Source organism: Parathielavia appendiculata (assembly GCF_033297405.1).
Source record: "Parathielavia appendiculata strain CBS 731.68 unplaced genomic scaffold N657scaffold_2, whole genome shotgun sequence".
Lineage (NCBI taxonomy): Eukaryota > Fungi > Ascomycota > Sordariomycetes > Sordariales > Chaetomiaceae > Parathielavia > Parathielavia appendiculata.
In genome coordinates, this window is record NW_026944221.1 from 3,201,981 (window position 1) to 3,226,737 (window position 24,757).

General features: G+C 56.7%; 12 protein-coding genes across 12 annotated transcripts; 6 read left to right on the top strand and 6 right to left on the bottom strand.

The window, feature by feature from the left end:
- Positions 1 to 243: 243 nt before the first annotated feature.
- Positions 244 to 2,307, top strand: N657DRAFT_612859 (initiator tRNA phosphoribosyl transferase; the record flags this gene model as incomplete). Its single annotated transcript, XM_062790400.1, has 3 exons — positions 244 to 956; positions 1,175 to 1,209; positions 1,262 to 2,307. The coding sequence occupies exons 1-3, from the start codon at positions 613 to 615 to the stop codon at positions 2,305 to 2,307; spliced, it is 1,425 nt and encodes a 474-aa protein (XP_062651590.1). The 5' UTR covers positions 244 to 612.
- Positions 2,204 to 3,373, bottom strand: N657DRAFT_641871 (HAD-like protein). The gene is made up of 2 exons (XM_062792227.1): positions 3,190 to 3,373; positions 2,204 to 3,133 (listed from the first exon to the last, which is right to left on the bottom strand). Exons 1-2 carry the CDS (start codon positions 3,196 to 3,198, stop codon positions 2,402 to 2,404), a joined length of 741 nt encoding a protein of 246 aa, XP_062651591.1. The 5' UTR covers positions 3,199 to 3,373; the 3' UTR covers positions 2,204 to 2,401.
- A 1,342-nt stretch (positions 3,374 to 4,715) lies between these two features.
- Positions 4,716 to 5,719, top strand: N657DRAFT_565928 (uncharacterized protein; the record flags this gene model as incomplete). Its single annotated transcript, XM_062788392.1, has 2 exons — positions 4,716 to 5,270; positions 5,351 to 5,719. The coding sequence occupies 2 exons, from the start codon at positions 4,716 to 4,718 to the stop codon at positions 5,717 to 5,719; spliced, it is 924 nt and encodes a 307-aa protein (XP_062651592.1).
- A 140-nt stretch (positions 5,720 to 5,859) lies between these two features.
- On the bottom strand, positions 5,860 to 10,024 carry N657DRAFT_669582 (uncharacterized protein). The gene is made up of 4 exons (XM_062795493.1): positions 7,096 to 10,024; positions 6,821 to 6,941; positions 6,656 to 6,702; positions 5,860 to 6,347 (listed from the first exon to the last, which is right to left on the bottom strand). Exons 1-4 carry the CDS (start codon positions 9,735 to 9,737, stop codon positions 6,290 to 6,292), a joined length of 2,868 nt encoding a protein of 955 aa, XP_062651593.1. The 5' UTR covers positions 9,738 to 10,024; the 3' UTR covers positions 5,860 to 6,289.
- Positions 10,025 to 10,236: 212 nt separating this feature from the next.
- On the top strand, positions 10,237 to 10,914 carry N657DRAFT_612870 (uncharacterized protein). Its single transcript, XM_062790401.1, has 3 exons — positions 10,237 to 10,356; positions 10,417 to 10,519; positions 10,572 to 10,914. Exons 1-3 carry the CDS (start codon positions 10,315 to 10,317, stop codon positions 10,649 to 10,651), a joined length of 225 nt encoding a protein of 74 aa, XP_062651594.1. The 5' UTR covers positions 10,237 to 10,314; the 3' UTR covers positions 10,652 to 10,914.
- On the bottom strand, positions 10,893 to 12,060 carry N657DRAFT_631566 (disulfide isomerase; the record flags this gene model as incomplete). Its single annotated transcript, XM_062791071.1, has 2 exons — positions 10,893 to 11,494; positions 11,547 to 12,060. The coding sequence occupies 2 exons, from the start codon at positions 12,058 to 12,060 to the stop codon at positions 10,893 to 10,895; spliced, it is 1,116 nt and encodes a 371-aa protein (XP_062651595.1).
- Positions 12,061 to 12,593: 533 nt separating this feature from the next.
- N657DRAFT_678375 (ribosomal protein S14) lies at positions 12,594 to 12,988 on the top strand (the record flags this gene model as incomplete). Its single annotated transcript, XM_062796067.1, has 3 exons — positions 12,594 to 12,655; positions 12,797 to 12,896; positions 12,980 to 12,988. 3 exons carry the CDS (start codon positions 12,594 to 12,596, stop codon positions 12,986 to 12,988), a joined length of 171 nt encoding a protein of 56 aa, XP_062651596.1.
- Positions 12,989 to 13,786: 798 nt separating this feature from the next.
- N657DRAFT_590521 (translation elongation factor Tu) lies at positions 13,787 to 15,234 on the bottom strand (the record flags this gene model as incomplete). The annotated part of the gene is made up of 3 exons (XM_062789888.1): positions 13,787 to 14,920; positions 14,981 to 15,009; positions 15,066 to 15,234. 3 exons carry the CDS (start codon positions 15,232 to 15,234, stop codon positions 13,787 to 13,789), a joined length of 1,332 nt encoding a protein of 443 aa, XP_062651597.1.
- A 1,107-nt stretch (positions 15,235 to 16,341) lies between these two features.
- Positions 16,342 to 17,193, bottom strand: N657DRAFT_230589 (uncharacterized protein). The gene has a single exon (XM_062786316.1). The coding sequence runs from the start codon at positions 16,996 to 16,998 to the stop codon at positions 16,546 to 16,548; it is 453 nt and encodes a 150-aa protein (XP_062651598.1). The 5' UTR covers positions 16,999 to 17,193; the 3' UTR covers positions 16,342 to 16,545.
- A 789-nt stretch (positions 17,194 to 17,982) lies between these two features.
- Positions 17,983 to 19,192, top strand: N657DRAFT_566399 (uncharacterized protein; the record flags this gene model as incomplete). The annotated part of the gene is made up of 5 exons (XM_062788425.1): positions 17,983 to 18,076; positions 18,141 to 18,346; positions 18,409 to 18,622; positions 18,759 to 18,857; positions 18,978 to 19,192. The coding sequence occupies 5 exons, from the start codon at positions 17,983 to 17,985 to the stop codon at positions 19,190 to 19,192; spliced, it is 828 nt and encodes a 275-aa protein (XP_062651599.1).
- A 510-nt stretch (positions 19,193 to 19,702) lies between these two features.
- N657DRAFT_230479 (ATP-NAD kinase) lies at positions 19,703 to 22,525 on the bottom strand. Its single transcript, XM_062786315.1, has 3 exons — positions 21,946 to 22,525; positions 20,444 to 21,878; positions 19,703 to 20,377 (listed from the first exon to the last, which is right to left on the bottom strand). Exons 1-3 carry the CDS (start codon positions 22,027 to 22,029, stop codon positions 19,929 to 19,931), a joined length of 1,968 nt encoding a protein of 655 aa, XP_062651600.1. The 5' UTR covers positions 22,030 to 22,525; the 3' UTR covers positions 19,703 to 19,928.
- A 348-nt stretch (positions 22,526 to 22,873) lies between these two features.
- N657DRAFT_565379 (Ribokinase-like protein) lies at positions 22,874 to 24,422 on the top strand (the record flags this gene model as incomplete). The annotated part of the gene is made up of 6 exons (XM_062788356.1): positions 22,874 to 22,923; positions 23,032 to 23,461; positions 23,561 to 23,719; positions 23,781 to 23,837; positions 23,950 to 24,035; positions 24,275 to 24,422. 6 exons carry the CDS (start codon positions 22,874 to 22,876, stop codon positions 24,420 to 24,422), a joined length of 930 nt encoding a protein of 309 aa, XP_062651601.1.
- Between the last annotated feature and the right edge of the window lie 335 nt (positions 24,423 to 24,757).

Here is a 24,757-nt window from a genome sequence, read left to right on the forward strand (position 1 = left end):
CTGAATCCTGCCAGCACAGCCGGTAGCCAGATCACATTGCCAGCTTTATCAGGCCGGTAGTGAGATGCTTGGCATAACCGGGAGGAAGGCGACGAAGAAGGCGACTGAGTCCTTGCCGGTTCAACCAAGGCCGCTTGGTGTAACAAAGCGCTTGCACATCATCAGATGGTTCAGGCGGCGTGAAATTGGTTCCTGTATGCAACGCAACAGTGCCTCATATCAACCTGCACTCATCCCCGCTTACCTAACCGATAGGAGAGTCCCCAAACCCTTGACCGAGACCCCGCTTGAATATGGCGCTGGCAAAGTTGGAGGCCAAAGACCGTCCGACATGAGCTCCTCTGCGTGTCAGATTGGCTAGGCCCATGTGCCACGTTCCAAGCTCAGGGACCGGACTGCAATTGAATGTGTCGAATCCCGGACCTCGACAACTGGCCATGCGCGTGATTCAGCCCTATGAGCTTTCTCCGCTAAATCCGCCCGTTAGTCCCGACCAGCAGCCCAGTCGCTGCACGTTTCAAGCTAAGCCCCAACCCTGGAAAAGTCCACTTTCCAATCTCGTCAGGCACCTGATGGGCGAGGTCGTGGTCTCGCTCACAGACCCCTGAATGAATGAGCGACACTACGATGGCGTTGCCGACTCTGGACCAGGTCATTTTCCCCGAACAGGCCAACCACAACTTCTCGCGCATTTTGGGCGACCTCAAGCGGGCCAACCTGTCCATCACCAACCGGCTCAACAGCATTTGCCACGATGCGGCCTTTGTCGCCGAGGTCGCCGACGCGCTGAAGCTGCCGCTCGTAGCTAATGAGCGGTGCGGGAGCTGGTATATCGATTCCTCGCGGAAGGTCGCGTCGGCGTACTTTAAAAGCACCGATGGGCATACCGGGCAGTGGAAGTTTAGTACGAGGAGGTTGAATCTACATTTGTTAGGTCTGATTGGGAAGCACGATGGGTGGGTGCTCTGTTTTCTCAAACCGAATCTCATTGTCTTCGTCTCTTACACAACACTATCTCATTTCTACTCCTTTGGTTCCCCCCTCCCCCCCCCTTTCTTTTTCTTTTTCTTCTTTTTGGCTTGGTTTTGTTGATCATTCTTCTCTTTTCACTCTCCCTTCCAATTCAACCATAACAAGTATTCTCTCAAACACCCACTAACAATCCACTCCACAGCTGCATTATAGTCGACTCAACACGCCGTGGCAAGCGTATGTTCCAGCTCTCTCCCCGCTCCGCTTCCAATCATTAACACCCGTCCAGGCATGCCCGACGCGCTAAGCAAGACGGTCCCAACCTGGTGCGCCGTCCTCAACCGCGCCCTCTTCCCCTCCCACCCATACCCGTCGTCAGCACACGCCCTCTTCACGCCGCCGGACACTGTCTCTCCCTCGGAAGCGAGCCAGATCACTGCCCTCCTGCCCTCGTTCGTCTCATCTTTCCTGGCGCTCAACCTCGACCTCGCGCCACTGCGCGCAAGCCTGCAAAAACCGATCCGGCCGGTGTGGATTACGCCCGACGACGGCGATCCTCGCCTGCTCGCTGCTGATGAGCGCATGTTGGCAAGGGTGAGGGAGGAGGGGTTCCACCCTGTGCTGTGCTGCACTGCTTCAAGGAAGGTGGTTGGGGCTGAGATGGCCGAGGGCGGGTATATCCAGGGGGCCGGGGACGATACCGAAAACTGGGCGCGGGGGCTCACGGCGGAGGTGTTCTGGCGGTGGAGGGAGGAATTGCTTGCTACGCCCGAGGGCGACTTGCCTGAGTTGATTGCTGAATTGTTGAAGAGGGAGGAGACGGAAAGGAAGGGGAAGGACGAAGGTTTGAAGGAGGTGGTGGAGAGGATCTTTGTGGGGAGGCTTGGGGCGCGGGTGGATGAGGGTGCCTGCGTGGTAAGGCTGGTGCCCGAAATGACCGACAGGAAGGGGTGGGTCAAGGGAAAGAGGTGTTTGGAGGTGGGAATTGGGAAGGGAAAGGGCGCGAGCCGAGTCTTGAGGGACGCACTGCCAAAAATCTGTGAATTTGTGTTGGCTTACTTGAGGAGGCCTGAGACCGGGGAGGACGAGGCTCCGAGGAAGGTGGTGGTGCTGTGCGAATCTGGAAAAGACTTGTCTGTTGGCGTCGCCCTCACGGTGTACTGCTGGTGCTTTGACGACGACGGAAAGGTGCGGCCGGATGATAGCGAGGTGTCATTCAACAAAGCTGCGATTCGGGTCAGGCTGGGGCACATAGTGACCGCACACCCCGAGGCCAACCCTAACAGAGCAACACTGCAGAGTGTAAACAGCTTCTTGATGGACTGGCGGAAATAAGAAAAGCAAAAACACAAATATTCGCTGCGTCTATCATGCGTATCCAATGTCTGACCAATGTTTCTATAAAAATTGCATCACCAACCGCGACCCTTTAAATCTCACCGCGCTCGACTTTGGCCAAGCACTCGCCGAATTGGCTCCAATCGTCCATTATCACGACGGCACCTGCCTCCTTCAAGACCTTGATCATCTTCTCCTTCTCGGCTTCCGCATACGGCCCAACATAGCCGATGACCTTGATACCGGCACGGGTACCGCTCAAGGTCCCGCTCTTGCTGTCCTCGACAGCCACACACTCGTCCGCCTTCTTGCCGAGCTTCTCCATGGCGTACAGATAGATTGCCGGGTCGGGCTTGCTCGTGGGCTTGGGCAAGCTCGTCGCGGCCGAGTATACGTCGTCTCCGAAGTACTTGGCCTGCCCGACTTTCTCGATGCTGGCCCTGACGCGCCTGAGCGCGGAGCTGCTGACGACGGCCAGCTTATACTTGCCCGAGGCGGCGAGCTTGGCGAGCACGTCGTCGACGCCGGGGCAAGAGACGAGCTTCTCCAGCAACTTGGCGATGACGACATCCTCCTCGCGGCGCACGTAGTCGTCGAGCTCGGCGTCAGTCATGTCGAAGTCGAAGCGCTGCTGCAGCGACTTCATCATGCCGCGGAAGTTTTGGCCGACGAACTCGATGATGAGCGACTCGCCCGTAAATGGCTTGTCGAGCGGGATATTCTTGGTCGTGGCAATCTCGTTAATCAGGTCCGCGCAGCCTTCGAAGGCGAGTTCTTCGGACAGGACGAGGGTGTTGTCGCAGTCGAGGAGGATGGTGTTGATCTGGCGGAAGGGTGATTGTTAGGCGGTGTCGGACGGACGGGGATGGGCAGAAGTACCTTTGCCATTGTGATTTATGGGAGGCCGTCCGCCTGTTTGATCGAGGAATTTTTTGTTGTGTTGTGATATGCGCAAGATGGAGGATCGTCTCCAGTAACTGCTATGTCGGGAAGTCTCGCAGCGGTGGCTCCACGATGGCTTTGTCCTCGGATTGGACTCGAGGACAGGAGAAAGTGAAAAAATACTAATTTATGCCTGCAATCTGAAATAACCCCGTTCCCCGGCCACAACCCCTTCTTAAAGTCAGGAACAATCGACTGGTGCCTGAGAGGGAACCGCAAATGCGGAACCAACATTTACGACCCCGCTGCGGACAGGCCTGTCCAGCCGTTGATCATGACGTAAGGTGGGGGGCTCCTAGGGGCCGGTCCCTGAGACCCTGAAACGGCCCTGATGAAGGCAGCCAATCAAGGCGGCTGCAACGCGCCCAGATTTGGTCTTTCAAGCATGGACTTTCGGTCGTCGGCACTGCGCGGACCCTTCCTACAACATCTCGCCTACCGACCAGTACTGCGATCGCTGACTCTCGCTCAATCTTTTGCCAGACGCGATCCACAGTCGCATTCACGGACTATAGTCGGCTCTGGAATGTCTATCCACGGCTCTGGCGACGGAGTTCAAGAAGACGTCGCCCATTTCACTCTATTCACGCCTATCGAGTTCACGATATTTGACCTCGTGAGAGATAAAATCTATTTTGTGCACTAGAACGTCAAAGATCAGCCACAAAGTCAAGGCATACGTGGTAAAGTGTAGCGCTGCCGAGTGGGATGCAGCCGAGACGCGATAGCTGATGCTTGTGTTGCAGACGATCGAGTCGCATTGGTGGGGCCCTCTCACCAGGACGTATTGTGGTCCTGTACAGATCATAATGTCTATTCCACTACCATGGGGGCGTGTCTCGATCAGCATGTTAAGGCATGGGCTCAACATGCCGACGCTGAAATGAGCTCCGAGACAGAAAAACCAGTTAGCCAGTCATCAGTCAGCCTTTCTTTTCTGCATGCGACATGGCTCTTCATGTTCCATGTTCAACACGTGCACTGCACTCCCAACCTGCCAACCCCATCCTCCACACCCTAACGTGCTCTCCAGCCAATACCGTCGCTTCGGGTTCCGTGGTGCATATACGGAGCGGGTCCTCCCACCACTGTCGTCCCGCTGCGTATTTCGCGTCTGCGGCTTCTTTTCGACAAACAATCCCTTTTTGTTCTGGGCTTCGTGCGGCTGAATGCTGGCTTGGCGTCCATGCGTCTGCTTCCCCATCCTCAAATGCACCGGGTAGGACCAATGTTCCAAAGAAGGGCCTTCTCCAGACATCGATGGATCATATATATATGGCTACACATAGCTAGCTCGCTGGACCCCAGAGGCTTCGCATCTGCGTATGTCGTGCTGTCCTTTCTGTTTTAGTCCCTCTTCCTCCAAGATGGCCGTCACAATCAACAGCACCACAGAATACAATGACTCGGAGAAGCCGTCTCAGTCTCTACAGCAGGACAATGTCGAACCCGAAGAGGATCCGATGATCGTCAATGGAGTGGCGCCGGCCTGGACCCGCAATCTGTACCGGCGCATGGCGTTCGGCCGCAAGCACTTCTTCGGCCAGGACGACGCGTCCCAGGCCGCCGATTACTACGTCATGAACCCGGTGCCGCAGAAGCACGCGAGCCAGTGGCGGCCCATCTTCTACCGCGGCGACCATCCCAAGTACACGGGCACGAGTGTCACCGTGGGGCGGGCCTTCCGCACCGGCTTCTGGAACTCGTTTCAGCTGCAGATGGGCGACGGCGTGCACGAGATCTGCGCTAACCAGAAGCGCGCGTACAAGCGGAAGAGCCACGCCCGTAAACAGAAGTGGCGTAAGTTCTGGGGCAGGCCAGAGAAACCACCCGAGCAGCCCCTCGAGGAGGACGTCCCAGTCGAAGGCTTCGTCACTCTCTTCATGGCCTGGCGGCCCAGGTTCTTCACCCGCACCGTGAAGTGGCAGCTTGGCGGCCATGAGTACCGGTGGACCGGCACCAGGCGGTTCATGACGGGGCCTTTCAAAAAGTGGAAGGGAGTATCACACGATTTCAAGGTACACGGCCATCTCTTTCTCTGATTTCCATCCTTCTCTCCCTGGGGTATCATGTAACTAACATCCAAGAAAACAAAAAGCTTGTTGACGAACACAACAACATCATCGCCACCTTCCAAAAGGACCGCTGGGTCTCATACAAGAGCTCCGAGAAGGTCGGCTCCCCACCCAACAAGACACGGTCTCTACTGGGCAAGCTGCGCAGGTACCCTGCCCCGGGCGCTCCTCCAGCCGACGAGATCATCGACAGCATCAGGTCGTTGCCGCCCGACGAGTCCAAGTTCGACAAGAAGCTGGTCAAGCAGCTCAACCTCCAGGGTCCGCACTCGGGCGATCTTACCGAGGAGGCCATCGCCTTCACGTGCTGGATCGTCGTCGAGGGCGAGCACAGGCTCCGGTACAAGATATTTGATCTGCTTGAAGAAGTTGCCGAGACGATCGGAGGCTAATTCTTCTCTCATCTTCCCCATTATCCTCTTCTCTTGAAACCACAGCCTGGGCAACCCGTCCTTACATTCGCTGTGCTCCCTTCGCTTTCTTGTCTTTGTGTCCTTTGCAGAGATACCTGGGTACTTTAATACCTCCACATCGCCTCTCCCTTCTGTCTCGGAGTCTCGACAACAATTTCCGTGTTGAGTCGCATAGTATCGATACCATTTGTTTAGTGCCCTCAATACCTTGTGGTTAATCATCAGTACGTTCAATGACATTAGTCCTTCCACTGCTCGAGTCTCTCGCGAGGCAACAGCAAGCTAACTTGACCCGGGTAGCAGCATGTCGCCCATCACAGCAAGGGTTTCTCCGCGATACACGACCAGTACATAATCAGCTGATAGGGAAGTGGCACTGTCACCCCGCTCTTGTCGGAGACATAGTACATTACACTTGTGAGGGACATTGGTGGCATGCTGCTTACTTAGACTCCTGTCTCAAGTCAGAGAACATCGCACAATGATACCAACGGGCAGCAGGTAAAATCTAGTCTAGCTTGAATGGCCGCCCACCTCAAGTTCGTCGTGTTAAAACCCCTTGCTGGTCCAAATCTCGGGCAAGTTCCCCACCACCATCGCAAGAGACCTGAGACAGCCTCAAGTACTTCAAGTAATGCTTCTGCATGAGAGATAAACCTTTGGACTACTACACTACGATCTGTAACCTGTAACCTGGCTCTCCTTTGAGAGGCAGTGGTAGTGTTGAGAAAGGGGTACCGAGAGTGTGTTTGCTTTCCAGCTCAAAGCTCATCCCCTTCGGGAAATGGGTCCCCCTAAAGACTAAGTCTCGAACCACAACATATTCCATATCACATGACCCTATGGTTTCTATGCCAGACTCGGCATGTTCTCAGGTTCTTGGCGGAGTTCACGCATCACCCAAGTCTGACTTACCGCATGGTAACGACGAACTTCCATCCGAATGCGTACTCCTGATCGCACTAGACAACACCTTGCAGCACCGCCAATCTATAAACAGAACTTTCCATGCGCCACTTTCCAGTAGCCCACCACTGAGCTATGCTCAGTGGTGGACTGGCAGGTTGGCAGGTGCCTTACCTTCGGGGAGGCACCTGTTCGACTCCGAGTAAAATCCCCGGGGGACGCCCGTTGGGGTTTTCGTAGCCGACCACCTCGCCCGCCGGTGACGACTGGCCGGGGGAGGTGGGAGGTGAGCTTTCTGATGATTTGATTTAAGAGATTTTCATATCCTTTTCTTTCCGTTCTTCTTGTTTCCCAACACAAGATAAACCAATGCGGACTGTTGGTGTGTCATTAAGATGTCGGTGTCAAATTTGTTAAGCTGCATGAAACTAACTGCATCCCCAACTCACAGAGGCGGCAACTCCTCCCGACAAATCGGACACTGCAGCTTGTACCTGAACCAGCCCTCCAAGCACTTGGTATGAAAGATATGCCGGCACGGGGTAACCATGTACGCCCGTCTCGCAAACACACCCACTAACCCGCCCGCGGCAGCCGCATCCTTCGCATCGGCCCTCACAACCGGCACCTCCAGAACCTCGGTACATATCGCACAATCAATCTCCCTCAACACCATCCTATGCCGCCTGAGCTCCTTCTCCCGCTCCCTCCTCTTTCCCCCATCCTCACCGCCGCCCTCCCCGGCAGACCAGCTCCTCCTCCTCGCCGTAACAGGCGAACTCTCCCGACTACCCTGCATACCACTAGACGAGACCAGCCCAATCGGCAACCCCACCCCGCCGCTGCCACCCTCCATATCGCCAGCACCCTCCTCCCGCAACAAAGGATGATACTCCCACACGTCAGGCATCCAAGCAGCCGGCACCCCGACCCGGGGGCCCAGCACGTCCTGCACGGCCAGCACGACAAGCTGGCACCACACCCACCCGACCAGCGCGGCAAACACGATCCCGTCGGGCTCCACAAACAGGATATTGTCCCCCCGCAGATAAAAATACGCAAACGGCGCCAGCCTCAAAACAGACTGCCCGATCATGAACCGCCAGGCAAACGCCCGGCGGCTGTTCCGCCAGACGTTGCGCTGGATCTGCGGCGTCCAGAGGGAGAGGTAGGCGAAGGAGAGTAAGTGGAAGAGAGCCGAGCGGAAGCGTGGCGGCCAGGTCGACGAGATGCCTAGCAGGATGAAGATTGCTACGCCCACGAGCAGGAGGGTGCCGGTTATGGAGGCGAAGGGGCTGGCTTGCGGCGTGGTTGGGTTGGTGGCGGTGGTGATGGTGGTGGTGCCGGTAGGGAGCGGGAGCGTTGAGGCGCCGGAGGAGGTGTTAGCGGCAATTTCGGCGTCGATGTCTTGGTCTGAGGGAATTATGATTGGTGGGGAGGAGGTGCGGGCTGGGCCGGCGGTGACTGGGAGCGGGAGGGTGCCGGGCGGTGGTGGTGGTGGTGGTTGCGACGGTGTAGTGGCAGCAGGGGCGGATGATGTTCGTGATGTGCCGGCGTTGTTGGCTCTGGCCTGCGCGCGGCGTCTTTCTGGTTCTTGGTGTGTGTATATCTCGGAGAGGAACCATGCGCCGATCGACATGGACATAAATGCAGCAAAGGTAAGGATAAGAGACGGGAGGAAGTTGTTGGTTGCTGACAAACCCCAGGCCGACGAGACTCCAAACACCATGCCGTCCGCCAGAACCATGATTGCTGCTGTATGGAAGCTGATGCGCCCGAGAGTGGAGGGCGTATTCGATTCCTTGATCTGCATCTTCAGGAGCCACAGCTGCGCCATAAGCACAGCGGCAAACCCAAACACGCAAGTCCTTGTCCGCGAAAGCAACACCTCCGACTTCACGCCGACGAGATGCTGTCCCTCAATTGACGGGAATAGAGGCGGACCTTTGGACTCAAGATAGTAGGAGCAATCTGGAGACCAGGCGACGAGCGACATGCGGAGATCTGGCTTGCCATTCGAAGGTGCTCCCGTGGGAAATCGAAGCTCTGTCTCCAGCTGATCGACGAGGGGCATGAGTCGATCATCAAGACCGTCCTTCCCAATGTATTCGGGTTCCAAAGCATGTAGTTGCAAATAGACGACGTACTCGCAGCGCGGCAAGGGTAGTGAGATCTCCTCCCCGACAACCGGCGTCCACGGGTTGCTGGAGCCGCCGAACGTGCTGCCCTCTTTCTTGCTGATGACCTTGCCCAATGTCTGGTTTAGAAGGCCTTGGCCTGTATGATAAAACTCTGGGCCGGGAACAAGATGCGGCAGGCCAAAGACGCCCAAAAACTTCTCGGTCGTTGTGGTCAGCAGCATTGAACCCTGCCTCGGCCAGTGCACGCCGTGGAGCCGGATGGCAAAGCTGCCAGCCGAGTGATCCTCGTCCTGGATGTCAGCCACGGCGACGATCTCCCTCGCCAAACCCCACGATGATGGTGGCTTGCCATCCTCCTTGTCCTCCTCATATGCCGCGTCACTCTCATCCTCCAACAGCGACAGTACTATGGTGCCATGAGAACCGGTAACATTCCAGCCCCATTCGCCGTGGCTGTGCATCCAATTTGTCCCCGGCGCGATCGCGCTCAAGTTGTAGTTGCGCGCCTGCCTCACGACCGAGCCCGGCCGCCGCACCCACCTGCCATGCACTGTGCCCGTGGCGTTCTGCCACGTCTTGGGCACCGGTCCATGGTCCCACTCGTCGGCGCCTTTCAGCGGCGGATAGGCGTGGCGGCTCCACTGGCGGCAGCGGTCCTTGAAGTAGGCCAGATCGTCCCAAGCGTAGTCATCGGCCCCCCGGAAGCCCGTCAGGTTGAGATATCGCGGCGCCTGCCACGGAGGCGCGCCGTCCACGACTGCATGGGGCGAGAAGTCGCCCCATTTCGTGCTGTTCAAAACCTGATGGGCATCCCTCAGGCGGCCGAGGCGGGAAGTGCCAAAGAAGGGCGCAGCGATTATGCCAGGGGCGTCATTCTGCGAGAGGAGGGCCACGGTGACGATGAGGAGGAGGAGCCATAGCCTGGCATTTTCCTGAGACATCTGGGGCATTTTGAAGAGTCAGATTGAGTCCTCACTTGAGCATGCCGAGTTCGTGATGTCATGGCCAACGCGAGATAGCCATGTCGTGATATGTGGCGGGCAGAGACCAGGTGGACTGAGGTTGAGTTGAGCCTGGAAATCGGGACCTGGTCAATGTTCTATCTCATGGGGCAGTTTAGCTGGATAACCTCATCAATCGTGTCAGAAAGTGACTTGCATGTCGCAGTGATGCCGAGTTTCGATGAGTGTTGCAATCTGAAAATGTATTTCACAGTTGACACTTGTTCAGGTTGATGTTGAATCCGACAGAGGGAGTGATCCGGATGAGGCACTCGTCACAGTGCCGCAAGCGCTTTGCACAGTAAGGTACGCAACTGCGCACACCATGGCCCCACATCTTCATTGCTTCAACCCTTTTAGGCCATGAAGCACTAGGTATCGTTCTCCGTGGTCTTGGGATCGTATATATTAGACTTGTAAGTCGAGACTTGCACTGCACAGTTGCCAAACAAGATCACCTACCTTACCTTATCCCTGCACAGTGTTGTACCTCGGACGGCGATTCACTCTCTGAAGGTTCCGCATAATGTCGTCTAAGAACGACTCAGTCAGCGCCCAAACAGCAAGCGTAATAGGAAGCCCCAGACTTGACTAGTTCTGAGCTCCTCCCCACTGACCGTTGGAGCAGAACAGTGAAGACGCCCGCGGCGAGCTGACCGCCCAGCTTGAGGATCTGCTTAACACGCTCTCCAACAAGTTTGCCGGTGTGTCGAGCGAGATATTTGCCAAAAGTAGCCCTTCCCTTCTGGACCAGTTCACCGCACGTTAAGCTGACAACCACAGTGGATGAGATGTCGCGCCGTCTAGATAACCTTGAGGCGCAGTTGATGGCCAACAAGGACAAGAACTCGAGGTCTGAGTGATTGGCCGCCTGATGATCGTGTTTTGTCCCGCGTCATGAGGGGCTTTTTAAGGAGTTGGCAGGATACTGTTGCACGGGAGGGCTAGCTTGGACCTCACGACGGGGTAACGAGCGAGGTAGCGGCTTTGGTTTTAAGTCCAGGCATTGAGAAAATCGGCAGACTCTTAAAATGGGACCGACATTATATTTGCAGGCTCTAACAGCGTTACAGTCACGTAACCTACGCAAACCAAATTCAATATTTAGAGCTCCTCTTTTTCCTCCCCACCGCCCGTCGCTTTCTCGATGAACTTGCGGAGAACATTGGTCCTGCTCGTCAGCTCGTCCAGCTTGGTGGGCGCCAACCCGCCCTTCTTGATGATGCCCTCCAGACGGGCAAGCTCCTTAGCCGCGTAGTCCTCGCTCTTGCTGAGCTTGTCGAACACCCGGAGGTAATACTCGGCGAACTTGGCCTGAGCCTTGTCCGTGAGGCTTTCGGCAGCCTTTTTTGCCTCGGCGGCCGCCTCCGCCAGGGCAGTCCCGCCGGTCAGCTTGGCCACAATGGTATCGAGCGCCTCAACCGTACCAGCGGTGGCGTCGACACCGCCGCCTGGAGCACGGTGGGTGCCAGCCTTCTTGTTCAGGAAGGTGACGAAGGCCTCCTCAGATCGGCCGCCGTCGTAATCTTCGGGGTTGGTGCTGCCCGCGGGGAAGAACTTGATGGTCGGGTATCCGGACACACCGTACTCGGCCGCGGTGGCCTTGCCGTTCGGGGCATCAGCGTCAACCTTGGCGATTACGACCTTATCTTCGCTGGCGAAATTCTCGGCGAGAGCCTCCCAGGTAGGCGCAAGGTTCTTGCAGTCTGCAAAGCGTCAGCGCTGCGTCTCTTAACAACCAACCAGAAGTGTACCTACGTCCACACCACGGGGCGGTAAACGCCACCAGTACATTCTTGTCGCCACCAATATGTTGCTTGAAAGTGGAATCTGTGAGCATCACCACACTGCTCGGCTTCGCCGACTTCTTCCTCGGCTTCACTCCCGTCTTCTCGGTGATAAAGTTAGAAAGCGCTTCGAGATCCCGCCCGCCATTGTACTCGGTCGGCTTGTCGCTCTTGCCGTCGAAGAATTTCAGTGTCGGAAAACCCTGCACTCCAAACCGCTTGCCCAGATCCCGCTCGGCATCGGCGTCGACCTTGGCGACCTGGACCTTGTCCTTGGCATGCTCAAAGGCCAGGGCGAGCTCCTCGTAGACGGGAGCGAGATTCTTGCAGTGGCCGCACCACGGGGCGAAGAACTCGACGAGGGTCGGCTTGCCGGACTTCAGAACCACCTTGTCGAAATTGTTGGGGACGAGATCGAGGACAGCCGACTTGGCCGCAACTGCCGCCGTGAGGCCAACGAAGACGAAGCTCTTGATAAGCACCATGGTGAGCGAACCACGGTTGGTGCTGTGGGGAACGGTGAAGAGGCTCCTCTCAGGAAACGTCAATGCAACTCTCATGGGAAGATGCAAAAAACGGGAAGACCACCACGAAGAGAAGACGGTGAATCCAAAGCAACAGAAGGTGTGGCAACCAGCAAGATGTTGGCTTTGAAATCACACCGAAAGATGCCACTTTGCTTTGCCCCAGGAAACTGCCCTGACAAGGGGCTTTACCCCTGTCGACGCCCCGGTTGCGCCTGCAGCCCCGCCGGCGAGCCACTGTGCAGCAACCGGCTTATACACCGTTATCCCGATAAGATAATAAGCCACACTCCACATGCCACACGCCACACCTCACCAGCCATCATCCGCAAGCCCTTCCGCACAAAAAAGTCTCCGCCAAATTTGGCAAGCTCGCCTGCACGGATTGAAATCTCGGCCGACCGTTCGCGACAACCGACCAGACGACGACATCAAATCCCGCCGCAACCCAGCCTCCGCCGGATATCTCGACTTCTCAAGCAACAAACGTCAAAATGGCTCACGAATCCGTTTGGAACTCGCGCCCGCGCAACTATGGCAAGGGCTCCCGCGCTTGGTACGGAACCCCGTCACTTTATCCATTCCGATCGACTGCACGAATTCAGAGCGAGGGGGAGGAGGGACAGTAAAGAGAGAGAAATAATACGGGGCAAAGCACAAGAGAAGTAGGGAATTGTGCTGACGATGAAACCAACAGCCGCGTCTGCACCCACACTGCCGGTCTGATCCGCAAGTACGGCCTCAACATCTGCCGTCAATGCTTCCGCGAGAAGGCCAACGACATTGGCTTCGTCAAGGTATGCAATACCCCGAGTCTTGAGACTCTTCTCTACCTGACCGTCTCAACCATGTGTATTCTAACCGCCAATGCCTCCGACAGTACCGGTAAACGACGAACCATGACAGCCAGAGATGGTCAATCAGGGTTGAGGGGATGAAGGAGCGGGAAGATGGATTGGAGCATGAGGGACGAGGAGGTCTGTGGTTGAACGACGAAACCGGATCCTCACGAAACGAATCCACGGCGTTTTCCTGCTCGGTATCGCATGGGAAGGGCACTGAGCTGGGAGGAATACGCCAGTCTTTCTCCCAAGAATAGCCGGCTTTTTACAGCGAGGTGGGAGTTCACACGGGTCATTTCTTATTTGCGCGGTTTCGGCCAAAGGGACGATGCAAAAGAGAACGAGTTCATAATCCGTCCATCCATCCATCCACACCGCCATTGTACCCTTCCCGGCACCTTCGGACTGCGTAATCACCTCAACTAATGTGTTCAAGATGCTATGGATAGACATCCGGAGCGTCCCTACAGGTAGGGTTGTGACAAACCGGCAGGAGCGGGATGTGCTCTGCTTCAGTGATGCTGTTTTGTTTGGGTGCCCATATCCACTTCATCAACCATTATATTGGCCTGTGTTATCTTTAAAATACAGGATTAAGACAACCGCTAGGACGGGAGGGGAGATCAGGCGGACCCCAGGGTCTTTGCACATGGGCGGTTTCCAGAATGCCGCCCCGAATATATCATCACAACAAAATGTACAGCAGTGTTTCTCGACTCCGCAGCGCCTGCCCGCCTACCCATGGACCAAGTCGACCCAAGCCTTGTGTCTTCTCGCCCGACATGTCTACCCTGCCCCAAGACTCCCTAACATCGTACATTCGTGCCCCACGCTGGCTGGCTGGCTTACTCGATGATACGAGTCACGAGACCAGTGGCGACGGTACGCCCGCCCTCGCGAATGGTGACGCGCATACCGGCCTCGAGGGCGATAGGGTTGTGGAGCTGGGCCACCATCTCGACGTTGTCGCCGGGCATGACCATCTTGGAGTGCGGGTCCTCGGTGCCCTCGGGGAACATGAGCGTGACAGCCTCGTCGGCGGAGCGGATGAACATTTGCGGGCGATAGTTCTGGTGGAAACCGGTGTGCCGGCCGCCCTCCTCCTTGGTGAGCGCGTAGAGGGAAATGAGGAACTTCTTGTGCGCCTTAACGGTGCCGGGCTTGGCGACGACCATACCACGGCGGATGTCCTCGCGGCGGACGCCGCGGAGCAGCAGACCCGAGTTGTCGCCGGCGACGGACTCCTCGCAAGACTTCTTGAAGGTCTCAATATCGGTGACCTTGGTCTTGATAATCTCGGTGCCCTTGCCGATGATCTCAACGTCTTGGTCCCTCTTCAGGGTGCCGCGCTCGACACGGCCAGAGACGACGGTGCCACGGCCGCCAATGGAGAAGACATCCTCGATGGGCATGAGGAATGGCTTGTCGGTGTCGCGCTGGGGAGTCGGAATCCACTCATCGACAGCCTTCATGAGCTCGTCGATCTTGGACTCGCCGATTTCAGGGCGCTTGCCTTCAAGGGCGCAGAGGGCGGAGCCGAGAACAACGGGGGTGTTCTCGCCGTCAAAGCCGTAGGAAGAGAGTAGCTCGCGCATCTCCATCTCGACAAGTTCCAACATCTCTGGGTCCTCGAGGGCATCGACCTTGTTCACGAAGACTACGATCCTCTGGACGCCGACCTGGCGGGCCAGGAGCAAGTGCTCACGGGTCTGGGGCATCTGGCCGTCCGAGGCGGCGACGACAATTATAGCACCGTCCATGGAGGCGGCGCCGGTAATCATGTTCTTGATGTAATCGGCATGGCCCGGGCAGTCGACGTGCGAGTAGTGCCTGTTCTCGGTCGAGTACTCGATGTGGGCGGTCGAGATAGTGATACCACGCTTCCGCTCCTCAGGGGCCTTGTCGATGGAGCCATAGTCGAGGAAGTTGGCCATGCCCTTCTCGGCTTGCCTCTTGGTTATGGCGGCGGAGAGAGTTGTCTGCACGGTTGGTTAGCGAGAGCGGTTGGTTAGTTGGAATCAGTTCGTGCGACTCCGGACCTTTCCGTGGTCGACGTGACCAATTGTACCTGAGACCCCAATGTTAGTCCTTGGATATCGATGCAGGGCGACATGGAGCGCGTACCAATATTGACGTGGGGCTTGCTGCGCTCGTAGACGGCATACGTCCGGGCAAAGTTGAGGACTGGTGTCCTGGTGTCGCGCTGCAGCGCAACCAAAGGGTTCTGTGTCTGTCTAAGGGAAAGGCGCGCCGTCCGCAGGAGCGGGGCAAAGGTCCGTAGTGAGGCAGGCATCTTGAGTCTCGCTCGCGAAAACACCGGAAGAGTGAAAAGGAGCGGAGTGTGGAATCAACAGTTATTCAAGCTGTTGAAGACCTCGGATGTCCAAACTTTGAGCGGAAAATTTGGCGCTCCAAAAACTCGGCACCGAGCACCGGGCCGGGGTCGGCACGGACCGCTTCGCGTCTTGTGCTGCGCTAGCAATAACTTGAAGTCACTTCTTCAACAAATGTGCGTCTGAGGAATCGCAGCCAACGAAACGCATCCGTCCCACAACAACCTGGACACAGAGCAGTACGGTTCTGGTGCTGATTTTTTTCTTTCATATTCTCTCACTTGGCTAAATGCTTGCTTCTTGATTGATAGCTCGTTAATCTTCGATTGCTTTCAGAACAACCTGGTTCCCAAACCAAGAACCTCTCTCCTCCAAGATAATGATTGGCCAATCCAGATGCTGATTTTGATGTCAAGGTCTTCTCGACCACTTCAGCCCAGGGCCTGGCGTCCATGAGCTACGAAAACCTCTTCTCCAGGTCTGGCCCATCGCCAACATCATCGAGTTCTCCTCGTCAACTCGGTCTGAATTCAGACTTGTCACTTCCATTCCCTGACGTGGCCGGCCAGCTAAAAGTCATCTCGCATGCCGTTGAGGTTCGAGCGGACAGACGCCGGAGAGAATTGAGCGGCCTCCTGGTTCCTTAGCTGCTCACCATATCACCCGTCGAAGAATGCATTGAAGAGTCATTTACCAAGAGTTGGGGTCGACACTGCAGCTGCCTGTTCAGAAGTATCCAACTCTGACTCAGACTTAGCTCGGTTGATATCACTTACAGTCCAGCTCAGGTTTGTTTGTTAACGTGGAACTTAAGAAGGTGGGCTTTAGCCTTTATTTTTCTTTTCGGTGTCCGTTTTTCTTCCTCTAGCTTTCATTATATCTTCTTCCTCTTCATTCTCCTACTTCTTATCCTGCTTGACGATATCTTTCCTCTTTCTTTCCTTCTCCTTGTTTTCTTACTTACTTCCTTATATCCCATTTCTCCTACTTCTATCTAGCAATCGACATGTGCCATGCTAACAAACAAACCAGGGTTGGATTGTATGGATGCATCAAGGTCATGAACCGCAAGGGAAAGGGCGGTCCAAGCGAGGGCGATCCCATGACCATCACGGAACCCGCGGGGCCGCCTTTTATGCCATCGTCTGTACGACGGTGGAAATTGACAGTGAGCGCTGGATAGCGGCGATTTCGAAGTCAGCATCTGAGACATCGATAACGCCGCGCCCCCAATGCACCCTAGCAGGAGGGGCACTGATGGCCATGGCAAGTCAGGCAGTTTGGCAGGCTTGTAAGCTTCTTTGCAAGCTGGAATACCGTCCGCCCATATCCCGAGGGATACGCGGTCGACGGATGCTGAGACAGACATCGGAAGGTTGGTGCAGAAGCTCATGGGCTTCCACTTTTGCTATCCTCCGTATACGCAAGCCAGGGGCCGTACGGTTGCGTTGAAGAGGGCTGGGACAACCAATTCGCGAACTTGAGACGCCCAACCCTCGGCTTCCAACTCGGTAGTCTTCCAGCCTGTTCCGAACACCAGGGGTATGGAACGCTGCGAAGCGATGCTTTTTCCTCATTGTGTTTCCAGGCTGGGAGCACAGTCGCTGTGGGCAGGGACACTTCAGAGTGGCGATGCGAGGAGGGTTGAGAAGCCTTGCTCGGTCATCAATGCAGCAAACGTTCAGCGGAAGGTGCAGCGTGTCCAGAGTTGCGGACAAGACCATCCGGGTGGGTTTGCAAGCTACAGCTTCGCCCTGAACCCCTCCGTCGTTCCGACTCGAAACTCCAAAGAGCCTCGTTCCCTTCTTTTATATGGGCTGCCAGCCACCGTGTCGTCGAGCCAGTGACAGGGCAAACAGGGGATATCTACCCAGATCTGCGGCCCGTTCTGAGACGGCGTCCGTGGACGATACAGTTGTGCTCTGCATTCCAGACTATAGGACTCTCTCGTGCTCTCCCGAGCACGCGAGCATCGCCACGGGAGCTTGTTCAGGAGATCTGGAAAGTCAGCCGGGAGGCCCGAGCGCTGCCCAGAAACGGGAAGCGGAAAGCTTTTCTCGGCATAGCTTGTATGGGCTTGGCCACTTGGAACACTCGAAGCGCTTGGCAAAGTCTCATGTGCGATTGAGCTGTGATCGACCATCTTCAACGCATTCCAGGCAAAGACAGGGCATGTTTACGCGGGAACCATCCTTGCGAAATGTTACCTCTGCAGTACTTGCGCCTGGAGTTTCCCTTCTTGGCTCCATCTTCAACCTAGCATCGGCACCTAGCCTGCCAGGAGTCCAGGACCAACCCCCAACATGGGACGCGAAAGACACAAATGCTTGGTCTCCATCATCAACGGCTCTTATTCTCATCTGCTCGACGAGTGTCACCTTTGTTTCGAGCGCCATTGCTCTTCTCCTGCCAAGCCATCCCCGACTTCCTATGCGACGAGCATGTTCGAGTTCATCTCTGGCGAGACGATGGATTCTCGTTACGAGGAGAGTTGCAACTCATCTAGACACTCTATATAGGATGTCCGTCTGCAATGTCTCTCATACCTTCATTCACCTTTCTTAGCTCATGAGCTGTGCTCGTCTGGCCGTCGTCAAAACTCTCTCAGTCTCGTTTTTGTTTCATTCTTTCACTTCGTCCGCTGGTCGTCGTCGCTGGTCGCATATTTTATCCTATATACACCTATACCTTCTTCCACTGTGTGCAAAATGGTCAAGCATGCCTTTGTAGCCTATGCCGGACTGGCCGCGGCGCTGCCGCTGAATATCAACCTTGGGGCCTACTCACCGGCCCTGGTTGTTGGTATGTTCCCACTCCTCGCTCCCCTGGTCGTGTGCAGAGGTAAGCGTGCTTACCAAGTCAACAGGTGATGGCGAAATCAGCTTCGGAGGTAGGCAGGACGTGTCGAATTTGATCACTGCGCTCGAAGGCGCTGCAGTTAACGCTGCCGCAGGCGCCGCCAATGCAGCTGAAGGCGCCGGTAACGCGGCAGCTGCTGCCCCCACTACCGTTCCGAACCCTCTGCCCAATACCGTTGCGAGCGCATCTACAGACCCGGCGCTCGCCGAGCAGGTTAGTACCTTAGTCCCGGCGTCTCGAGGTCAACCCCTGTTCACTAACAACCCGTTCCGTAGGCCCAGCAAATAGCCGCTATTCAAGGCCTGGGCAAAGCCATCAAACACCGTGTTGACAGCGCCGAGACTGAGAAGTTCGGCAAGCGGAACCTCGCCGGTTTTGATCGGGCGCTCACATATGCTGAGGCCGCCCTGACCAAGGGCCCGAAGGTCCAGCTCGGCACGGGCGAAGAGGGTTCCGGCATCGGCATTATCGTCGAGCACACCCCGGCTGGTACGTCGTCTCACGGCACGGTTGCCTAGCCGTCCATTGGCAGCAGAGCCCTTCATAATTCAACCTCACCCCCATCAGGCCCCATTGTCAGGACGCAGACTAGCGGGTGTTAATGCCTCCAATGCAGCAGCGGAAGGCGGCGCCGCTGAGAAGCGCGACCTCAGCGAAGTCTCGACCCCCAGACGGCGGGCGGCCAAGGTGACGACCATGTTTGTCCGCCGCGGTGTTCCTGTTGGTAAGCAACCGCGTTCCCTCGCTCACAACCCTGACACATACCCTCCCTACGCAAGCCTCCCCCCCACCCCTTTTTTTTCCCTTGTTTCGGTAAAAAGTGACTAACCACAAAACCGCCCAGCTCTCCAATCCCGCTCAGGAGACGAGGACCTCGCCGGCCGCGCCCCGACAACCTTACCAGCCCAAGCCGCCACTGCCCCACCCGCTCCCCTAGCTGTCTCCAAGCGCGACAGAGCTTTGGACGCAGTCAACCTGAATGTCGATGGCGATGCGGGCGTCACCATGACGTTTGTGGAGGCGTTTGACGATGAGAAAGATGATGAGAGATCGTTCTGACTCTCAGTTCCTCGAGCTTCGTGCTCGTGAGGCTTGTCGTTTTCGGAGCCAGAGCCCGGTTGGTTTTGGTTTGGTTTTGGTTTTGTTTGGTATCAGTTAAATTTTGTTTTGCTGCCTGGTATGGACTGGAATGATCGGTCTGATAGTACACAGCGAACAGACTGATGTGAAGGAATACGGGAGGAGACGATAGAAGATGATCCCAACGGAAGGTGATCGCTGAGAAGAAGCTTCCGGTTGTGTTCTGCTCTTGTGTTCTGCTCTTGTTAGATCACCGATCCGCATTGGACAAGAAAGACCCTCTTTTGCCCAATATCGTGAGAAATTGTGGAATTGGGACCTCGTCGACCTGCTAGGCCAAGGACTTGCCTTCTACTCCAGGTCCGTCAGGGGATGAATGGACCAAAGAAAGGGTCGGCGGTATCATACTGCTCCCTACACATAGACGTACTCGTCCCTGATGATGCCGATCAAAGACCTAGCAAGTGTACATGTGCTGTGTATAATCTAACGGTGTGCTGTGCCACCCAGGACCAGCACCTGTCTACTCGCTCGCTCCAGTCCCCAAGCCAAGAGCGCCCAACATTTCCGTCAACGCCCCCATGTCTACCTGACGCCCACAGACCGATAATGCATCATTATGGTTCCCGGCTGATGAAGCAATTCTCTCGGGTCGTTGCCCCTCCTCACCACCACCACGCAGCGACACCTCACAGGCCTGTTGGATGGGTAAGTCCTACTTATTATCCCACTCCTTGAGAGGCTTCTGGCGCTGCCTCGTATTCCACCCGAGCTTCGCGCTGATACTATTGATCCAATCCTCACTCCGCCTACCATGCGGCTGCACGCAGGCAAAGGGGTACCTGCTCGCGCTGACGGTGACGTAGTCGCCCGGGGTGAGCTCGACGCGCTCGCGGCCGTCGAAGCTGGCCCACGAGCTGGTGCGCGCGTCGTAGGGCACGCCGATGCGCAGGACGATGGTGTCCGGTAGGATGACGGGGCGGAAGGAAAGGGTGTGCGCGCAGATGGCGGTCACGAGCATGACTGGGTTTTCGGGGTGGCACAGCGAACCGCCGGCTGCGAGATTGTAGGCGGTCGAACCGGTGGGTGTGCCGACGCAGATGCCGTCGGCGGAGACAGACGTGAAGTGCTCGTCGTCGCCGAAGATTTCGATGTTGGACATTGCTAGGGTGGTCAGGTTAGTAAAAGCATATGGGAGACAGCGGGGTTGACGTTAATGAAAGTGCGTACTTGGGTTCGGGCCGCGGTCCACCACGACTTCGTTCAGCACCTCGTACGTTCCGTCTGGTCGATGGGTATGCTCGTCGTCCTTCTCCTCGCCTATCAGCTCCTCAACCAGATCTCTCGGCGGCCTCGAACCGTCACCGTCTGGGCTATGCTCCGCGTGCTCGCCGTCCTCCGTCAGCCTCGACCCCGTCTTCCGGCTGCGCATTATCGTCGCCTCAAACCTCAACCTCAAACTAACCGTCACCCCCGCGTTAAACGCGCTCGTCAACGTCTTTCGATAGTCCTCAAAATCGAACTTTGTCAGAAACCCCAGACTGCCCAGCGCAAAGCTCAGCACAGGCGGCACAATCCGCTGGAACAGCCAGCTGGCATACAGCACCGTACCGTCCCCGCCGAGGGTAATCACAAAGTCGAACGTATGCGGCCGCGTTTTGCACAGCTCCTCATCCCAATACCTCAACCGCTTCCCCACGTCCCAGCTTGCCTCCTCGGTGACCTCACCCGACGCGACATAATCCCTCCTGACCTCCTCCACCAGCCCTGCCACATCAAACTTCTTATTCTCGCGGAACTCCTTGTCCACATACACGGTATACCTCACCTCCCTCTCCCGATCCAGCAGCCAGCGGCACAGCTCCCTCGTCTTGGCGATCAGCTCAGTATCATAGATCTTGGTCAGCAACATGATGCTCTTGACCCGGAACTTGAGCCGCATGCTACCCAGCCGGCGGCTCAGTTCGCGCACGCCCCAGGCCATTTCGCTCAGCTGCTTCTTGGTGAGCAGGCGCGAGTTGAGCGTGTCAGAAGACGCGAAGTGCCGGTCGAGCTGCGACGGCGTGCGCGGCACCGTGCCGTCAGCGACCATCTCGCGCCGCCATTGCTTCTCGTCGGACTGTCCGCCGTCGGTAGTTGTGCTGCTTGCGCTGCTGTCGGCGGCTTCATCGTCCGTTCCTGCTTCGGGTTGCTGTTGTTGGGGCTGTGCTTGTTTCTTGGCGGAGGTCGCGGTGCGAGGGTGGCGGAGAAAGGTGGCGCTCGGGTGAGCGAGTTCGTCGTGCTCTACCTGTTCCTGTCCCTCCTCGTGGCCTTTGCTGCCCCGTCGAGCAGTCTCCGGCTTGGACTGAGCTTGGGCGCCGTGGCCGTGCTTGCCCTTAGGATCGAGAGGGCGGTCCAGGCCGTTCTCGGACGAGACGTCCTCTGCTTCGCAGCTTGCTATCCCGGCGTGGCGGTGGTGGACATGGCTGATACCGGGATGGTCACGGGTGCGATGGTTGGTCGCGAGGGCATGTTTCTCCTTTTTCTGGCTGGCCAGGAACTGGTGGACAAGGCATTCTGTCTTGCTATGGAGCGGCGGGGGTGCTCGGTGCAAATCAGGGAGCACCACGTCGTTGGTAACGAGGGAGCTCTTCCGGCGGTAGGGATTGGATGAATCGAAGACGACCTGTCTAGGGGTGAGTGGAAAATCACGGCAGTGCAGAAGAAGTGGGATGTGTCTGCTGGAGGCTTACCTCGACCGGATTCCGGTCCTCGTCGCTCGCTGACGATGGGGGCTCTTCAAACGAGACTTGCTTCGAGGGGTTTGAGTCTGCCATTGTCGCCCTCTTTCTCAAAGGATATCGTCAACGTCTTTCGACAGCCTCTTAGAAGAATAATTGATGGGTTTGCAGGAACCGCGGGGGTCAGCAAGGCCTTGTCCTGATTGAAGCTGCCGTCAACCAACTCCTCGATTCAAAGTTGCGGCCTTGCTGATTCCGCATGCGGTGGGCTGACTCATTACTGTGGTATAGAGTGGTGTTTGTTGCGGCGACCTCGCAGGTGCAGGACCGAGACCCTCGGAGTCGCTTTGCACTGCGTCATAGCGGGGGTAGTTACCGGGCTCGAAGGGCTTGGGAGCAACAACTTCCATCGCTGCCCCGCCTTCCTCTTCCCTTGGAAACAACACTTGCAGCTACTTAGCTAAGGTATACTTAGACTTGATACCTTAGCTGGAATTGGGTGGTGAAGACAGAGAATCTGAACGTACACTGCAACTCACCGCCCGAAGCACCAGCTTCCAGTTGAGTTCCGAGTAGACAGACGTTTCCCGTCTTCCAATGGAGACCTCAACATCAATTAAGGCTACATAACATTCTTTGGCCGAGGCGCAGATCACGCCGTGAATAGCCGGATGCAGTAAAAGTTCCAACTGGAAAGAAATGCCCGGCCAGACGGAACTCGATTGTGGCTTCCGTCAACCTGCATCTGCAGTTGCAGAGACGCTCCGTCTCTTGAGTGGGCTGTGGTCACGCTAAGAAACTGCATCACACGCCTCCCAAGCTTTGAGCCCCGGCTGTCATGTGCTGGCGCGAACGCCGCTTAGAAGGCACACGAGGCTATTCCAGCATCAAGCCAGACCTACTCCTACCTTGACGGAGACCACCAGGAAGGAGTGGCACAATGAAGCATCTCATCTTCGTAGGCGCATGCTACCTCGACACAATCCTCACGTAAGTCAGCACATCTGGCCACGCCTCTACATCCGCACGATGGCAGGAAGGGAAGGTCGAGAATAGCAAAGTGATGAGCACAAGGTCTCACGAATAACATGCACACAGGGTCCCACACTTCCCCAAAGAAGACTCCAAGCTCCGGGCGACAACAGCACAGGTGCGCCGCGGAGGCAACTGTCCCAACACACTTGAGGTCATCGCCCAGCTCCTGCGTGCCGGGCCGAGGCGCCTGCCCCCGATCAAGCTGCACCTGGTATCATGCCTGCCCGACGCCCAGGCAACCGCCACGAGCAAGATCCTTGCTTCGTTTGGAGGCGACGTCGAGGAGGCCGAAGAAAACGGAATCGACTTCAGCCACTGCTTGTACCGGCAGGGTCACGACGAGCCGGCGAGCAGTTACATCATACGCGGTGCCCAGACCGGCAGCCGGACGATTGTCAACTTCAATGACCTCCCAGAGATGACGGCGGGCGAGTTTGAAAGAATCGCCGATGCCTTTGCTAGGCAAGGGGATGAGTGTTGGTGGCATTTCGAGGTGTGCCTGCGTTACCAGGAGCGATGCTTGCATTTGGGTGTTTCTAAGGCGTTTGGGTGTTTCTAAGGCGTGTAATGGTTGACTGAAAGACCGTGCAAGGGCCGAATTCCAGAGACAACGCTCCGATGCATCCGCTACCTTCGACGGTCTTTGCCGGGTAACACCATCAGCGTCGAGGTTGAGAAGCCTAACCGGGAAGGACTGGTCGAACTAGCAGCCGAAGCCGACGTTGTCTTTTACTCGAGGAGTTGGGCTGAAGTGAGTCAAAGACTTCTTGGTAAGGTGCGCGAACCTGCAGCGCTAAACCACCGAACCAGAGCCGAGGGTACACCAATTCGGAGGCGTGTTTGAAGGGAGAAGCAGCTTCATCAAAAGCGTGAGTTGCGCCCTGCCTCTTCTGCCCTTTGGGGCCTGCTGCAGGCTGCTGACAGGTCGGGGAAACCCCCCTGGACTGGTACAGTAATCTCATGTCGTGTACGTGGGGGGAGGAAGGCGCCGGCGCTCTGGAGGTTTCCAGTGGCGAGTACACCCATCATCCTGCAACTCCGTCAGGACAGAGGGTGCCAGTGGTCGAGTAAGTAACCATCCATCTCATTCTCGCAGTTGGTAGTTTGAGGTGATGGGAACCCGAGTGTTCCTGTGTTGCTGCAGATGAGAACAGCTGGTTGCGGAGAGCCGGGCCCAACAGCGCCGGCGGGGCTTGCGGTTGTCACATGAGTCTATCAGTCGGGGTGTGGCATCGTGTCCTATGTTGCGTCGCTGCCGAGACAACAAAGATCTGCCGTGCTAACGCTACGTGCTGCTTGGTCCCAGTACTATCGGCGCGGGTGATACATTCATCGCCGGGATGCTGTATGGGCTGAACGCTCCCGGCTGGAGCTCTCGGGAAAAGCTAGCATTTGCAGTAAGACTGGCCACCAAGAAGGTCCAAAGGGAGGGTTTTTGTGGGCTGGTACCCTAGCATCAAGCTGCAGCTGTCTTTGGTTACCGTTCGGAGCGTGTGTCGGTGCCCTCGTGACGACGTCCAGAAACCCAGTTCCGCAACGCGAGCGAGTCGACGCCCACACTGCCCAGAGGCGAGATATGGGAATCGGGTAGGTGGCAGGGTGGATACACGGTGCGTCCGAGCATGGGCGGCGGTGATGGAAAAGGGGCCACCAGGCAAGCTGAATCGTGATCAGCCGGCCGAAAGAAACCCCCGCCCGGGGTTCCAGCGCTGGAGCACAAAATCCATGGGAGGGCCCAGAACCCGGCGCTCTCACCAGGGGAGGAAGGCAATGGGCCGAGAATAACCCG

Bases quoted from the DNA above. Each gene is read 5' to 3' on its own strand.
- N657DRAFT_669582 (XM_062795493.1), bottom strand. From the start codon at position 9,737: ATGCCCCAGATGTCTCAGGAAAATGCCAGGCTATGGCTCCTCCTCCTC. The intron at 6,942-7,095 runs GTGAGTTGGGGA...TCAAATCATCAG, and splicing joins CGGGAGGAGTTGCCGCCTCT to AAAGCTCACCTCCCACCTCC. The intron at 6,348-6,655 runs GTAAGTCAGACT...AGGCTGTCTCAG, and splicing joins AAGTTCGTCGTTACCATGCG to GTCTCTTGCGATGGTGGTGG.
- N657DRAFT_612870 (XM_062790401.1), top strand. From the start codon at position 10,315: ATGTCGTCTAAGAACGACTCAGTCAGCGCCCAAACAGCAAGC. The intron at 10,357-10,416 runs GTAATAGGAAGC...CCGTTGGAGCAG, and splicing joins TCAGCGCCCAAACAGCAAGC to AACAGTGAAGACGCCCGCGG. The intron at 10,520-10,571 runs GTAGCCCTTCCC...TGACAACCACAG, and splicing joins GAGCGAGATATTTGCCAAAA to TGGATGAGATGTCGCGCCGT.
- N657DRAFT_230479 (XM_062786315.1), bottom strand. From the start codon at position 22,029: ATGGCAGACTCAAACCCCTCGAAGCAAGTCTCGTTTGAAGAGCCCCCA. The intron at 21,879-21,945 runs GTAAGCCTCCAG...ACCCCTAGACAG, and splicing joins AGGACCGGAATCCGGTCGAG to GTCGTCTTCGATTCATCCAA. The intron at 20,378-20,443 runs GTACGCACTTTC...TGACCACCCTAG, and splicing joins GGACCGCGGCCCGAACCCAA to CAATGTCCAACATCGAAATC.
- N657DRAFT_230589 (XM_062786316.1), bottom strand. From the start codon at position 16,998: ATGGTCTTGTCCGCAACTCTGGACACGCTGCACCTTCCGCTGAACGTT.